The sequence below is a fragment of the Zeus faber genome (genome assembly GCF_960531495.2).
Source record: "Zeus faber genome assembly, chromosome: 10".
In the NCBI taxonomy this organism is placed as follows: domain Eukaryota; kingdom Metazoa; phylum Chordata; class Actinopteri; order Zeiformes; family Zeidae; genus Zeus; species Zeus faber.
Genome location: NC_137199.1, coordinates 29,574,841 through 29,588,651, shown reverse-complemented (window position 1 = coordinate 29,588,651; position 13,811 = coordinate 29,574,841). Strand labels below are relative to the sequence as shown.

Here is a 13,811-nt window from a genome sequence, read left to right as displayed (position 1 = left end):
GCCGCTTGACAGACCAAATCACCTGTATTGACGCCAGTAAATGTCAAAATAATGGACAACAATTCTTCCTAATTCCGAATTATTGGGAAGATTAAGTGACATTTTGCGTCAGATTGATCCAGTCAGTATTCATGAGTCATTTGTGGTAATGTTTGTGGCAATTTGGAGCGTGTTATCTCAATTTTTTTTTATTACATGAATGCTACTCTTATACTATAATAATAATAATAATAATAACTATTATTATTATTATTATTATTATTATTATGAGTAGAAGTAGTAGTATTCAATAATAGTGATAATAATAATAATTAATACATAAATAATAATGATAATAATAATAATAATAATAATAATAATAATAATAATAATTATAATAATTATAATAATAAACATAATGAAATATATATATTTTTTTTTTTTATTTATATATATTTTTTCCTCCTCCAGATTGGATATTGGAATGAAATGGACAAAATGGCAGTCACCAAATCAGATGGTATTGCAAATGAATCCACGGGGATGGAAAACAAAACAGTGATTGTCACCACCATCCTGGTAAGAATATCTCCTTGATACGTAACTCATATCTGATGTTATTGAGACTTAAATGCTCTAGAGCCGAAGGACTTTATTTGTAAAAAATATAAATATAATGCAAAGTGATCTCATTTTTCATTTGATATTTTTTCTTTTTTTTTTCACTGTAAAAAAATGATTTAAAAAAAAGTAAATAATCACTAATAGAGAATTACATTTCTGTTTTCTGAAAGCAAAATGGAACCTATTATTATTATTTGTTTTATTTGTATATATTTATATATTTTTTATTATTTTGTGTCCTCTTTTGGTCATTTGAAAGTTGATTTGCAGTGAAAAAATATTAAATAAAATATTTTCACCGTCATACAGAATTATAGTTTGTTTTGAATGTTCTGACTTTGTCTTTTCTTTTCTTCAGGAAGCCCCGTACGTGATGCTGAAGAAGAACGCCGACCTCTTCGTGGACAACGACCGCTACGAGGGATACTGCGTGGACCTGGCGGCCGAGATCGCCAAGCACTGCGGCTTCAAGTACCAGCTGAAGATCGTGGGCGACGGGAAGTACGGAGCCCGGGACGCGGAGACCAAAATCTGGAACGGAATGGTGGGAGAGCTGGTGTACGGGGTGAGTCGAAAAAATACACAAGCAATTGAAGGTTTTAAGGCATCCAGCAACAATCAACGCTGGATGCTGGGAATGTCACAGTTTTGATCAGTCCCTCCAGGAAATCGCGATGTGGCCTGATGAATAATGAATGCAAATTCAACCCATCTCAGAGAGTTTGCAGTTTTGAAATAGTAACATTTTCTGTGACTTTTCCTAAATCAAACTTAAAAACTTGTCACCTGAGGAGGAAGAGCCTGGCGCCACGCCTTGAGTCGGAAATTATTTTAAGGATCATTTTCAAAACCACAGTATTTACTATTTGGGTAACTTTGAACCAAGATTGTTCTTTATGTTCAAAAGCAAAGTATGAAGATATTTCCATTTGTCTCTGCGATGACACGTCTTTCTTCATTGGGACCAAAAAAATTCCAAAATCACTTTTATTTCCTTTGACATGCAATCTTTTCCAATTTTCGCAATTTTACTTCAACAAAACACATAAGGGTTAGCAAACTGCATCATCAACTTTGAGAAAAGCTCTTCTCAAAAAGGAACAACACCCGAAAAATTGGAATTGCAATGTAATTGTAATTTAATTAATGACATTTTGAGACTGTTTTCCTATTGACAAACAACTGCAGATAAACCCTCCGGACGGTGACATCGTGACATTTAGGGCGATATAATATTCTTGGGAAAACCATAAAAATGTACTTTCTTTGAAGTGACTTTGTGTGTAATTTGTATGAAATTGGCATTTCAGACGGTTCCATCTTGACCAGTCAACACTTTCCACCCAACGCCTTTTCAATTACATCCGTTCACACTTCAGCAGCTGCACTTTGAGCCTCTTATCACAGCTCCCGAAATACTGAAATATGAACGATGAAATAGTGAAATACTGCAAAACTGTCCTAAAAGCCAGTCTGCGGACCCGTCCCCAAACAGTGTTGCAGTGTTGTTAAACCGTCATAACTGCATTTTATTTCATTGATTTTGATTATCTATATATATATCATATTTTTGTCTTTTTTAAACATTTATTTTGTATTGTGATAATTTATTGTAGTGAGATATTGTTCTGAGGGTTATATATAAATATTGCAACTGAACTGAGTCACTTTTACATTTTAAAAAGCTCTTTTTATAGACTGCAGGGCTGGATATTAAAACAGCTCTTGACAGATTCTACATGGATATATTAACATTTTATACACGATGAGAAGAATTTCTACCAACTTTTCACTTTACCGTCTGACGTGCGTTCCAAAAATATTTGAGGGAACAAATACAGAAATAACATCATTGAAAATGTTGACATTTCTTCCAAAAACCATTTATCCATATTGCAATTTCCTAAATCGATTCAGGAATTGAAACAATAAAATGGAATCGTATCAAAGTAGGGATTTTTTTTTTTGTTGACAGTTTTTGGCTTTGTTTGTTTTACGTTGTTTTCAATTTGTTATCCATATGTTTCATCTGTATTTGTGTTTTGCTGACGTATTGTTCCGTCGATAAATCCCTGCCCCGTTCCTGCGCTGTTTCGGGCAGAAAGCGGACATCGCCGTGGCGCCGCTGACCATCACCCTGGTGCGCGAGGAGGTGATCGACTTCTCCAAGCCCTTCATGTCGCTGGGCATCTCTATCATGATCAAGAAGCCGCAGAAGTCCAAGCCCGGCGTCTTTTCCTTCCTGGACCCGCTGGCCTACGAGATCTGGATGTGCATCGTGTTCGCCTACATCGGCGTCAGCGTGGTGCTCTTCCTGGTCAGCCGCTTCAGCCCCTACGAGTGGCACACCGAGGAGTATGAGGACGGCCAGATCCAGACCAACGAGTCCACCAACGAGTTTGGGATCTTCAACAGCCTGTGGTTCTCGCTGGGGGCCTTCATGAGGCAGGGCTGCGACATCTCGCCCAGGTGAGGGCGGCCCGAACGGGCCGGACAAAGCGGACGTGAGGAAAAAACAGATTCACTTAAGATAACTTTGTCTTCTAACTCGAATACGACGGCGGAGGTGGAAGGCTTCTTGATAAATGCTTCGTCGCGGTAGAAGGGATCCGTCCTTCATCGGCGTTAACAGACAACAAAGCTGCCAACGCTGAGGCATCAGGGAGGTGTGATGCTAACAGAACCCTAACTCCACAGATATTACAACGGTTTCATACTTTGTGAGCAGACTTCTTTTCATCTTTCGGTATCTTTGTCAATGCTGCTACGAGCCAATAACATTTTAGTTTCACCTCACCTCACCTTGCTCATCACCGCCCGAACCCACCACCTTACTACACCTCACCTTACTCATTACCTCACGCTAACCCTTACTTCACCTTACTGTGCTCATTACCTGACCCTACCCAACCCAACCTAACCCTAACCCACCTTACCTTAACCTGGCTATAACCCTACCCCTCACCTTACTCATTTCCTAACCCATTTCCTTACTTAACCTCACACGTTCCCCATAACCTTACCTTAGCTTATGCATTACCTTGCCTTACCCAACACCTTACTTTGCCTCACCCATTGCCTTACAGCTGACCTTACCATTGCCTTACTTTCCCTTACATTTCTCGATAAGTAACCCTAACCCATTCCGTTACTTTACCTTACTTTCATCATTACCTTATCTTGCCTTTGATTACCAGTTTCCTGGCCTTACCCATTACATTACCTTACCCCTTACTTTACCACCACCTTTCTTTACTTTACCTCCCTTTACCTTACTCACCTTAGCTTACACACCACTACTCCTTACATTGCGTTACTTTACCTTACCCAACTTGGCCAATTACCCTACCTTAACTTACTCATTACCTTGTCTTGCCCACTGCCTTACTTTACCTTACCTTGCCCCTTACTTTCCTGAATTCCGCCCATGCTTTAATAATGTTATCTTGTATTTTCTTATCTACTTAAACTTATCTTATCTTACTTTACATTTTGCATCTTACCTTAACTAAATTTACCATATCTTACATTACCTTACCTGACCCCTTAACTTACTGTATATTGCCTTGGTTTACCATATCTTATCTAATTTGAGCTTATATTGTCTCATCTTAATCGCAAGGCATGTTTGTCAACTTGTTCGTCATGGCCAACTATGATATCCAAAGATGAAAAGATCAACATCATTCTAAATAGAAACATAAGGAAATGAATAAAGCCTGAACAGTCGGAAACTTGATTTGCCCTGAAGTGTCCTTGTGTGTACAACGTCCATATCTTGGAGGGCTAAAGTTGAATTAGGGTTATTGCTTTTGATTTTCTGGTGATAAAATGTGCCACCTTCCTGATTCCACGTTTGGATTCCTCTTTGAATGAAAAGCAGGCTGCACATCAACCATTAGACAAACACCTCGTTTAATCATGTATTTATTAGAGTTCTTGCTGTTAAATCCTCTCTCGACCTTTTTCCAAATTGTTTGTTCTTTGTTAATAGCTGCAAATATCCTTACGTAAGAAAATTTGCAATTAAATCAGTGTCACCTCTTAATTAATTCACTGTCATATTATCATTTGGCATATAAGGATTAAACGATGTGTGAGAACAGTCACTTATGCAAAGTAAACCTCCAACGCCTCATTAGAGGGTCAGTCATGGATTCCTGAGAGATGAATCACCTACGTGCACACACACTCACTTATACAGAGGTTCATAAAATACATCATGTTTTGTCGTGTGTTGTGAGGAGCTGTGTTCAAAACGCGGTTTTAGGAACATTTTGTCGATCCATCTGAGTCCTGAATTCCCTCCTACACCGTAACGATGTGAGGACGACTCATTAGAAGACGTTCCGTGGATCTTAGGCTCCTCGGAGGGGCCGACTTTGTCCTTAGATGTTCCTCTTTGTTTCAGATTTTATCTCTTCATTTCCGCATCTTTTGTTCTCCTGAACAGGCAGCTACGGCTCGGAGCCTTTAAAGGGAAATACTCTTTCATATCTTAGCAGAAAAGTTTTAAAGCATAAAATGAGAACTCTCCCAGCTCCAGCTGCATGTAGTGAGTCTGGGGGTTGACGCTGCCTTCACACTTTGATGGTTAAAAACAAGGCTGTGTGGACAAGACGGTAAACATCATGTAAACGTTGCCATGGTTATTGGGTGAGCAGCTACCACGAGCTGCTCGGTCCAGACGGCAGCCGCGTCAGCTGTTCTACTAATATGTTAGGGGGAACAAATCACTTGTAGGGACATTAACTTCGGCTATAAAGCTTCTGGACGCGTCATTGCTTTCGGTTCAGTCTCTAGACTCTTCTAGCGGTGTATTATACAGAAATGGCTGCCTTTTGGGTAAAATGAATAGCTTCTAGAAGTCCATGTTTCTTCCTTAACTGAAGTTTTGGTGGTTTTCAACACTCGGTTTTCTGTTGTGGTCCCATTGACACACAATGAATATCTGGTTTTCCACCAACTGCGTGGCGTTACCATGTGAACACTTAGGTCTGTTTGTGAAGTCTGCTTCCTTTACCTCTATGTGAGCTAATGAGCAACCAGGTTTGTTGTAGCTTGTCCTTGATCACCAAGCGTAGAGGGATACAACACTTTACATATAGCTCTGTCTTTTTGGTTTGTGGATGAATATCCCAATACAAGCTCTAATCATTGGTTGTAGCAGTGTACATATCCATTTGAGTCTTTATGGTTTGGTTCATTTTTAGCGGTCAAGCCCGAAGCGCGTGAACCTGATTGGAATTGTGAGGATTGTTAGGAAATATACATTTGATATTTTACTTATTTTCTTTTTCTGTCTTGTCCCAATTCTCATGTGACATCCTTGGTCTTGTTTCCGTCCTTCAGGTCTCTCTCTGGTCGGATCGTTGGTGGAGTCTGGTGGTTCTTCACATTGATCATCATCTCGTCCTACACGGCCAATCTGGCTGCCTTCCTGACGGTGGAGAGGATGGTGTCTCCCATCGAGAGTGCAGAAGACCTTGCCAAGCAAACAGAGATAGCTTATGGGACGCTGGACTCCGGGTCCACTAAGGAGTTCTTCAGGGTGAGTTAGCTTGGCTCTGCAATTTGTTGATAATGATTTTAAATGGCAGGGTAAATTATTAAAGAAGCAAGGTCAACGTGACTAGGAACTCGCAGAAAAGTTAGGGCAGCTACGGGAAGGGAAGGATAGCTATGGTTATTTAGGGTTGGTCACGGTGAGGGGAGGTAAGGAAAGCTAAGCTCAGCTAAGGTTAGTTTTATAAGATATGGTAACAGACAAGTCGGGTGAAGTGTGATAGGGTTCATGAAGGTAAGGTAATTTAGGCTAGAGTAAGTCAAGTTAAGTTAGGGTTACGTAAGGTAAGTTTGGGGAAGGTAAGTCAGGGTAAGGTAGGGTCAGGTAAGGTTAGTTAGTGTAAGGTTAGTTAAATTGGGGTGAGGTCAATTGAGTAAGTAGGGTAAGGTTGGGTAGTTTAGGCTAAGTAAAGGTAAGGTAAGTTTGGGTAAGGTAATTCAGCCCTTTGTTGATCTCTTGTGGGTTATTCCGATATAAAGGCTTGGATAAGGTAAGTTGGGGTATGGTATGTTCGTATAAGGTAAATTAGGGTAACGTGAGTACTGTCGTTGGGGTAAGGTGAAATAGGGTAAGGTAACTTACTTACTCTTGTGGGTTCATCTGAGTTTATTAGGGATGAGGATAGGAATAGGGTTAGGGTTCGGGTTGAAAATATCAGGAAATGATAAATCTATAAATTCTGTGAAGGTTTTTAACGAAAACTCTCTCTTCTATAAACCTACGTCTCTCTTTCCCCCTCCTCTCTTTTCCCACACAGCGCTCAAAAATTGCCCTGTTTGACAAAATGTGGACATACATGCGCAGCGCCGAGCCCTCGGTGTTCGTGAAAACCACGGCCGAGGGCGTGCTGAGGGTGCGCAAGTCCAAGGGCAAGTACGCCTACCTGCTGGAGTCCACCATGAACGAGTACATCGAGCAGCGCAAGCCGTGCGACACCATGAAGGTGGGAGGGAACCTGGACTCCAAGGGCTACGGCATCGCCACGCCCAAAGGATCCTCATTAAGGTGGGTGGAATAGTATAACAATGTGTCCCATGTTGTTATAGTATCCCACCTACCCTGATGTAGCTTTGCTCATGTGCACTGGTTTGTACACGGAGACGAGGTAACGCCCCCCAAAACCCAACCAGTGCCTTAAAGGTTAAAGTTAAAATGCTGTTGCAATTTATTGTAAGTCGATAAATTGCAAAAAGAAAACACATATATAGCATTGATAACAATAGTTGACACATGATGCAAAATCCAGTCATTGATTAACGGATTCATTGATTCTGCAGCAGTAGATCCTGCTCTTACTGAAACTATTATTTAAATGACCTTGTATATATTGACATATTCCATTATTAACCAAAACTGCATATTATTTGGATTATGCAAAATTATTCTTTATTGAACTTGAACTTTTTCTAGTGCCAACTTCTCTCTTAGTGTCTCTCTCTGTCCATGTCTGTCTTAGCGTAGCGCCTTCCACTGTCTCCAATGTGCTTTAACATTTGACAAGTCTGTTCTGCTCTCTGTCTGATGTGATTTACTGACTGATTGATTGATTGGCTGGAAGATTAGACTTGTATAGAAATGTGCACCAATGTACAAGTTGAATTTAAAGTTTGCCTGCCTGTCGTGTTGTACCTTTAACCCTTGCAGTGCACTCGCTTTATTTAATAATCTACGACACAGAATTTCCTTTGTGGAAAGAAATTTGACGATTTCAAAGAAACCAAAATGTATTCCCCTTATTAACTGCTGCACTGCTTGGGTTTCCATATGACATGCTAAGTTATTAACCCATTAGTTTTGCATTGACTAGTCTTTAAATGAAATTTTATTCTGCCCTCATTGATCTAAAAACCACTCACTCTGGAGATTTAGATTATTTTAAGGAACGACTGGCTGGCGCGAATGGGTTTCTTTGAAAATGTGCATGTGTTTTATCACTGTATTTGACTGAGGTCTAACCATGCTGTTTCCCATGACTGCTGTTTTGCTGTCTCTCTTCTTAGTGGAGTCACTTTCCAGATACTGTTTTATTCTGTATTTGTTGTGGATGTGAGTACGTTGCTGAAGCGACTTCTAGAGTCCCCTAATGCCGGCGCTCACACCCCTCTGGTGTCGTCCAGCTAAGATCTGCCACCTTCCCAAACCATTGACCTGTCACCATCATCTGCCCCATATTTTACCACATCGCTATTTTGTGATATAACTGTCCAAATACCAATGAGAAGGAAAAATATTATTTTTGTATACATATATTTTTTCTCTAAGAAATGAATTTCTAAGTATAGACGGACAACTGCTAAGTGGCTCACCCTGTCTTACAAGTATGTTTTATTGTTTCAAGAAATGCGGTTAACCTCGCAGTACTAAAACTGAATGAGCAAGGCCTGTTGGACAAATTGAAAAACAAATGGTGGTACGACAAAGGAGAGTGCGGCAGCGGGGGAGGTGATTCCAAGGTCAGCAGCAGTAAGCACTGTGATGGGTAACTCAATTCAACTCTCTCCAGTAAGCAGCAAGAAGGTGCAGGTCCAAAACTAAGGGGCCGAGGCCACACCCGCTGACGCGAAATCTGCTAACCCAACGCACACATAGAGCCCAAAACGGATCTTAAAGTCCAAGTGGAAGTGGTCATCACGTAGCCATCACTTTCAATGGAAATGGTATGGAGTATGGATTTAAGTCATTGCGATGTTTGTGAATGGCATCTAGGCTTTCCCATCCATTGGCCGTCACTCACTTTGAGTGATGGACGGAACAGCCGTTGCTATGGAGACGCAACGTCAACTACGACACACTCCCCGGTGTGATGCAAATTCCCCAGTACAAGCCGATGGATACCAGTTTTTAGGATCCGTCAGGACGAGATATCCAGGACTTAGATGGTGAATTCTCAACAGCCAGTACGCCTTTCAACATCTGGAGGAAAATAGAATAATCTCAATGTTTAATATTGGATCAATAAAGTCATTAGTACCCATAGTGTCAGTCGGTGCCAAAATCCCAAATATAGGGCTACTGGAAAAAAATCAAAATGGGTGGCGCTATTGCTGCAGAAATATAAAATCAACAGGGATGTCTTATTCTTGGAAACGCAGATTTTGACCACTAGAGCTGAGATATTTGAGGCAAACGTGTGTCGATTCGGCAGCAAAAGTGCATTTTGATTTTCCCTTGGACTTTAAGATAAACACACCAGGCAGTAGTCTTCCCATCAGCCCTCCGTGTTTTCCCAGAGGGGGCCTCTGCTGCCCTTGCTGCTTACTTTGGGCGATACGTTGATGCACATTTGGCTCTGCAAAACTCGCTTTTGCTTAGGCCAAATGGCGCATCAACGTCCATCGCCATGACAGCAGAAACAAGGAGTAAAAAGTATATACATTCAAGAAAAGAGTATCAAAGAGAGAAAAAACTATAAAGTCTGAATCAGTGTTAATGTAATTAATAACATAAAATAACATTGATAATGTTATTTATGTTATTCCCCACGTGAAGAACGCCAGTAAACCTTGCAGTATTGAAACTCAGTGAACAAGGAGTCTTAGACAAGCTGAAAAACAAATGGTGGTACGATAAGGGTGAATGTGGAGCCAAGGACTCTGGAAGTAAGGTCAGTCGCTGCAGGTGACCCAAGCACACTCATAATACCCGGTGGGAATGACCCCATGTAGCCTAATGATAAGTCATTTCAAGCAAATGCACAAACAAAGCATGAGTTGCTTAAAAACTGTATTTTACTAATGCCTGCAGACCTACTAATGATTAATACCATGTGTATTATTATTATTATTATTATTACTATCATTATTATTATGACTACAGTAATGCATGCAATGCCACCCATAAAATGTGCACTTGATTTAAAAATGTACCCGTAAAGTCCAGTTTTTTTTCAGCACCCCCAATTTCCAAATTGCGAAAAATGAAAAGAAAAAAAAAGCTTTTTTTTTTCTTACAAAAAAGAAGAAAAAAAAAGCTTTGACGTGTCAGAACATTTGGGCCACGCTAGTCAGCGAGCCGAAGGAGAGGCTGTTTCCAAATCCGACAGCGATTGGCTTTTTATTCTCTGGACCGTCTTTAAAGGGTGTCCAACCGTGTTGACCCCCCCCCCCCCCCTCCCACCCCACCCCCCAACCCCCACCGTTACCCCCGTCCCTCAGTGTGGAGGTCCATGTGTGAGTCCCCGTGTGTTTTGTCGTGTCTGTGTGACGCGTTAGTCCCTTTGCCCCGGAGCTCACACTGATTTCACAGGAAACGTTTATGACCCAACACCACCACCATAGCCACCACCACCGCCACCTGACACGTAGCACCAGGAGATCACAAAACACCTTCTTGACTTCACGGCATGAGTCAGCGGCGTTTAAATCTCAATTAAAATCAATTAAATCTTTACTTAATCACCCTTGGAATCTCTTTAATTGCCTCTTTTTCTTGATAATTGATACTCATTTTTGGCTCGTCCAGATGGTGATTCCAGGTCCAGGGAGTAAAAAAAGTCTGGTTTTCCGCGGTGTGTTTTCTATTAATTATTTTGCTCTGATGAGCCGGTTTCACTACCACGTTTGATTCAAAATCCCGGATCGGAGTTTTTTACTTTCCTGAACCCGGATTTTCCACCTCTGGACTCGTCTCTTAGTCCGCCCAGAAACTGACCCACGAAAAAAAATATCACTGTGTTTGTCTGTCGTCACGTCTCTTTAGCTCTAGATCCATTTTTGATCGGAATTGATAATAGATATTAGTATAGATAGTATGTATTCATTTCACTTGAATGGATATATATATACATATATATTTATATATATATATACAGTATATATGCAGTATATATGTGTTTGTCTTGTTTTAATGTGGATAGGACCACTTTTCTGTGTTGTCCCCTGATTGGTTAAAGGAAAATTCTGTGTTTTTACTTTAACCTAAACCTTGTTTTCCGATCATTGGCAATCAATCGGAGTGATCGGTGTCAGAACCTTTCAAATCGATCCGGTATTGGGTTTTCAAACTCAGCCGACGAGCGTGGTCACCATTACCCCGTTGGGCTGAAGCTGCTCCCTCAGAACCAGTTGAACAGACTCTGATCCCAGTCGCTCGCGGCCGACTCCCAGTGATCCTAAAATGAGGTTTAGGTGTTTTAAAAAAGATCCCGGCGTTTTCCTCGAACCGTCCTCAGTGTTCCTCCTTCCTGTCCGTGTCCGTGTCCGTGTCCGTGTCCATGTCCGTGTCCGTGTCCGTCGTCGCCTTTCCTTTCTCGCATGTTCGCTCACGTGTTTTCGCTCCGTCACGGTCATCCCTTTAAATGGTCCATGTGCCTCGCGTCAAATCCACTGACGACACACCACACACACACAGCCACACACACACCACACGCACACCACACACACACCTAAACACACCCACACACACCACACACACACAGCCACACACACACCACACGCACACCACACACACACCTAAACACACCCACACACACCACACACACACAGCCACACACACACCACACGCACACCACACACACACCTAAACACACCCACACACCACACACACACAGCCACACACACACCACACGCACACCACACACACACCTAAACACACCCACACACACCACACACACACAGCCACACACACACCACACGCACACCACACACACCTAAACACACCCACACACACCACACACACACACCACACACACACCTACACACACTACACACACACACACACACACTCCCAAACACACCTACACACACACACTCCCAAACACACACCCACCCACACCCACACACACACCTACACACACACACACACCTACACACACGTGAACCAGCACACACACGCACACAGACACACACCGCAACACACACATAAACCAACATACACACACCTACACACACATAAACCAACATACACACACACACCGACACACACACCTACACACACCTATACACACACACACACATACACACACGCACACGCACACACGCACACGCACACACACACATAGACCAACACACAAACACATACACACACCTGCACACATGCACACACACACACACACCTACACACACATAGACCAACACGAAACCACATATACACACCTGCACACACACACACACACACACACACACACACACACACACACACACACATAAACCAACAAACACACACACACACACACACACACACATAAACCAACAAACACACACAAACACACACACACAGACACACAAACACCTATACACAGAAAACCCAACACACACACCGCCACCTTCTTCTGCACTGAAGCCCTCCCAGTCAGCAGATGGCGCTAACAGGATATAACACGCTTCTCCAAATTAAGCAGCAACACGTTAGCGATTCGCCTCCAGCGCTTGTCGTTGTTACCCCCCCCCCCCCCCCCCCCCATCAGTTCTCAAACCGCTGGATAGAAACCGGACACGCATCGTAACGCATCGTAACGCATCGTTTCCGTTCCGTGCATCTCTGTGGTTTACGTGCCGTGACGGTGTGAATGACTCTGTGGTGTTTTGAGGGTGTTTTCGGGTGTGTGTGTGTGTGTGTGTGTGTGTTTGTGTGTTTGTGTGCGTGTGTGTGCGCGTGCGTGTGTGTGTGTTGTGCCTCCGAGCCGCTTCCCCTCCCCGCCTGACGCCCGTGTCGTGTGCGTCCCGCAGGAGAAGACCAGCGCCCTCAGCCTGAGCAACGTGGCTGGGGTCTTCTACATTCTGGTCGGAGGTCTGGGCTTGGCCATGCTGGTGGCTCTGATTGAGTTCTGTTACAAGTCCAGAGCCGAGGCAAAACGAATGAAGGTGGCAAAGAATGCACAGAATATTAACCCATCTTCCTCGCAGAATTCACAGAATTTTGCAACTTATAAGGAAGGTTACAACGTATATGGGATCGAAAGTGTAAAAATTTAGGGGGTAGGAAAAACGAGGTTTTCATAAATTCCTCCCCTCAAATGCACGCTTTTTTTGGCTCCATCCGTTCCATCCCTGAATGCTAATGAATGACAAAGGTTTGGCCAAAGGAGCGTTTGCAGTGTTTGGTTATGATTTGAGAGAGAGACACCCCCCCCCCCTCTTTGTTGACACTTTTAAAGCCCTGTTCCTCCATCCTAAGTTTCCTTTCGGGTGTGACATGGTTTTCCATGTATGACTGTTGAAGGCCACGCTTGTACCGCCCTCTGTCCTGTGCCGCCTCGTGACGCCTCGTGCACAACTCCTCCGTCGAATGACGCCTTTCCCGATTCTCGGGCCTTTCCCAAAATGTCGGTGTAGCACACCGCTGGGTGCGACCGAGAAAGTCTCCCCGTTATGCACGGGGGCTTTTTTTTATTTTCTCGTTCCGTTCAACTAGGAAACGGAGTAAAACGTATACATCTACAATTAAAACATTGTTATTATTGTTTTTTTGTTTTAAAAACAGGAGGGTTAACAGGTGTGCTCTGGGAGTGACCACGAGCGACCGCTGTTTAAATGTGAATCTTGTCGCGCTTGGTTGACTATATCTGCCGAAAACTGGAAAATCTATTTATAATAATAATAATAACCAGTGTGTTCAATGTTTTTAAACGCGTTTTTAAATCACTGAGAGTCGTGGCTCATATATATATATATATATATACGTAGTCTAATATATACGGTATATA

General features: G+C 42.4%; 1 protein-coding gene across 2 annotated transcripts in view; it reads left to right on the top strand.

Annotated features, from left to right (window-relative positions):
* gria2b (glutamate receptor, ionotropic, AMPA 2b) overlaps positions 1 to 13,080 on the top strand; it is a gene marked incomplete at its 3' end in the record, with an annotated part of 57,556 nt that extends 44,476 nt beyond the window's left edge. Inside the window, exons 8-14 of one of the 2 annotated variants that reach the window (XM_080008659.1) lie at positions 451 to 558; positions 962 to 1,168; positions 2,705 to 3,072; positions 5,956 to 6,154; positions 6,927 to 7,174; positions 9,659 to 9,773; positions 12,835 to 13,080. In XM_080008659.1, coding sequence (XP_079864785.1) covers positions 451 to 558; positions 962 to 1,168; positions 2,705 to 3,072; positions 5,956 to 6,154; positions 6,927 to 7,174; positions 9,659 to 9,773; positions 12,835 to 13,080 — 1,491 coding nt within the window. Of the gene's footprint in view, positions 1 to 450; positions 559 to 961; positions 1,169 to 2,704; positions 3,073 to 5,955; positions 6,155 to 6,926; positions 7,175 to 8,507; positions 8,623 to 9,658; positions 9,774 to 12,834 lie in introns of both variants that reach the window. The other variant, XM_080008658.1, reaches the window with a different exon arrangement.
* Between the last annotated feature and the right edge of the window lie 731 nt (positions 13,081 to 13,811).